General features: G+C 40.6%; 1 protein-coding gene across 1 annotated transcript in view; it reads right to left on the bottom strand.

Annotated features, from left to right (window-relative positions):
- The window catches only part of CSUI_003775 (uncharacterized protein), a gene marked incomplete at its 3' end in the record, with an annotated part of 6,850 nt that overhangs the window by 277 nt on the left and 4,163 nt on the right, over nt 1-2,410 (bottom strand). The window contains exons 3-5 of the mRNA XM_068063970.1: nt 2,137-2,202; nt 1,237-1,290; nt 261-329 (exon numbers count right to left, since the gene is read on the bottom strand). Of these exons, the coding sequence (XP_067924064.1) occupies nt 261-329; nt 1,237-1,290; nt 2,137-2,202 (189 nt within the window). The remainder of the gene's footprint in view (nt 1-260; nt 330-1,236; nt 1,291-2,136; nt 2,203-2,410) is intronic.

Genomic DNA, 2,410 nt, shown 5'->3' with positions numbered 1-2,410 from the left:
GTTTCAGAAGTCAGCAGAAAAGAAGAAGAGGGAGAGACAGAGGGCTTCCTGCCTGCACCTTCTAGATAGGGCAGAAGTTTCCTTTCGTTGTCTAAGGTCTATCCTCCTTTCGTTCACGCTCCGCAGATCTTCAGAATGGAAAATCTCTTCTTCTCCTCTTCTTCTCTTTCCTTTTTTGATCATTTCTTCTTCTTCTCTTTTCATCGGGTTAAACATTTGTCTGTCTGTCTGTCTGTACAGTCTTTCTGTTGGTCTCTTACCTCCTGGACATTCGACTGAAGCTTCGGCGTGGGGTTTCTCATCTCTTTCTTCTTTAATTTATCCACCCTCTGCATGCAAACACATCAAAGGTGCAAGCACTGCATGAACGAACGTGCGTGTATGTACACATACAGACAAAAGAAGATAGATCCAAAAATGGAGAGCTGACACTTCTTGAGAGAGAAAGGAAAAATGAGAGAAGTCAGGCTGCTCTTGAGTTGTCTCCTCTCCTTCTATTCGACACCCATCTTCTTCCTCCTCTTTTCCATATGTCTTCTTCATCTGCACTCCTTCTATGCTTACTGCGGATACACTGATCCACCTATCTATCAATGCACCTAAGATATATATATATATATACATATCTATGTTTATATATATATATATCAAGGATTAGGGAGAAACGGGCGGCAGAGAGGAGCCACGTTTCTTCTTTTTTCTCCTTTCTCTCTTTCGTTCTTCGTATCTTTTCTATGTCTCTTTCTAATGCTTCTCGAGGTGGAACGAATCTCTTTCCTGACTCTTCTTGCATATAGACAACAGAAGGAGGAGAAAGGTAAGCGTAGAAACAAGTCGAGAAAGAAGAAATGAGGAAAGCAAAAAAGAGTGAGGAAGGAAGAAAGTGAGAAGAAAGAAAAAGAACGCACTCCACGACTGGCCAAGTTTGAGAAGAGGAAAGGAAGAGAAGAAAGAAGAGAATGATACGTCTGTTTTGTACATTGTCTTAACGCTGTCCTGAATGGAGAGAACTGACGAATGAAGAAGAAGAGGAGATGTGAGCTGAGAGAGAGAAAGGAAGAATAGAGAAAAGAATTAGAGAAAACGCCACCAAGGGTAGAAAAAAGTTGCAAGAAAATGAAAGATAGAGGTGCTAGCACACAAGTAGACCAAGTACCCTCCGTTGTATCGTGAGGTGTATGTACACCGTATCCTTAACAGTGTTTAACCTTTTTTTTCGCTTCAGCAGGTTCGTACCTGAGAACAAGATGTAACTTTCCTTGACAATTCGTCTCTCTCTTTCATCAGTCGCTGTTTCATTCACAAAGAAGAAAAGAAGCAGAAAGAAAAAGCGTTAACGAAGTATGTAGAAGAAATAACTATCTCCGACGCTAGAGAGACGTCGCGTACACCAGAAGGTGTATGTATACAGATATATATACATGATATATCTATTATGTTCGGCGAAAGATTTGTGAAAGAGAAAGAGAGAGAAAGAGAGGTGGAGAAAGGCGGGCAGGGAAGAGTGAGGAACAAGGCAAAGTCAGAAGAAAGTAAGAGGGAGAGAAGACTGTTTAGAGCACCCATAAGTTGTTTCTATTTAATAGTAGAAAAAGAAGAAAGAAATCCCGTCTCTCTTTCTTCTTCTCTTAGATCAACACACGACGCATCGCCATCGCTCCATGTGCTGTCACTTTTCAGTCCGTAATAGATCTTCGTATCATACAATATACCAGAATAGCACCTGTCCGCATCTACACACACATTTACAGATAGATGTATATACACCTGGCGCCGCCTATCTATCTATCTATCTATCTGTCTATACATATTCATACATCCTCACATGATATACATATTCATACATGTCCAGTTACTAGAGAGGAAAGAAGATATAGGTAACCTGATAAAGAAGGAAGAGAGGAAGAAAGCTCTTTTCACCATCCTGCTACTGCGGCCTGTCTGTTTGAAGTATATAGTTGGCATATCTCTAGAAATACCGACAGTTCATCTCTCATTCTCTCTCTCTTTCTCTCTCTGAATGAGCCTACTTTGGAGTGAATGGCACTGCGTGCATATACATAGTAGAAACATAAACGATTTATCACGCTGAGGTGTATATACACACCCGCGACGATATACGATCAATACCCATACCTCGAGACTCTTCGCTTTCTTCAAGAGATCTGCGGCAGTTCGCTCCACTGCTACTATTTGAGGTTGCTGCAGAAATAAAAGAAGAAGAAGAGAACAAGAAAGATCAGGAAGAAAGAAAGAAAGAAGTTGGAAAGAAGAAAAGAGAAAGACAGAAAGATATTCAAGAAAGAAAGAAAGTGCGCCTATTCTCCATTCATTCATTCGTTCAAAATGAAGCACAAGTTATTTGCAAACAGAAAGGTAGACAGATGAAGGGACCAAAGAGATAAGAAGA

This window comes from Cystoisospora suis (genome assembly GCF_002600585.1).
Source record: "Cystoisospora suis strain Wien I chromosome Unknown contig_1699, whole genome shotgun sequence".
NCBI lineage: Eukaryota > Apicomplexa > Conoidasida > Eucoccidiorida > Sarcocystidae > Cystoisospora > Cystoisospora suis.
This window is presented reverse-complemented; position numbering and strand designations above follow the sequence as displayed.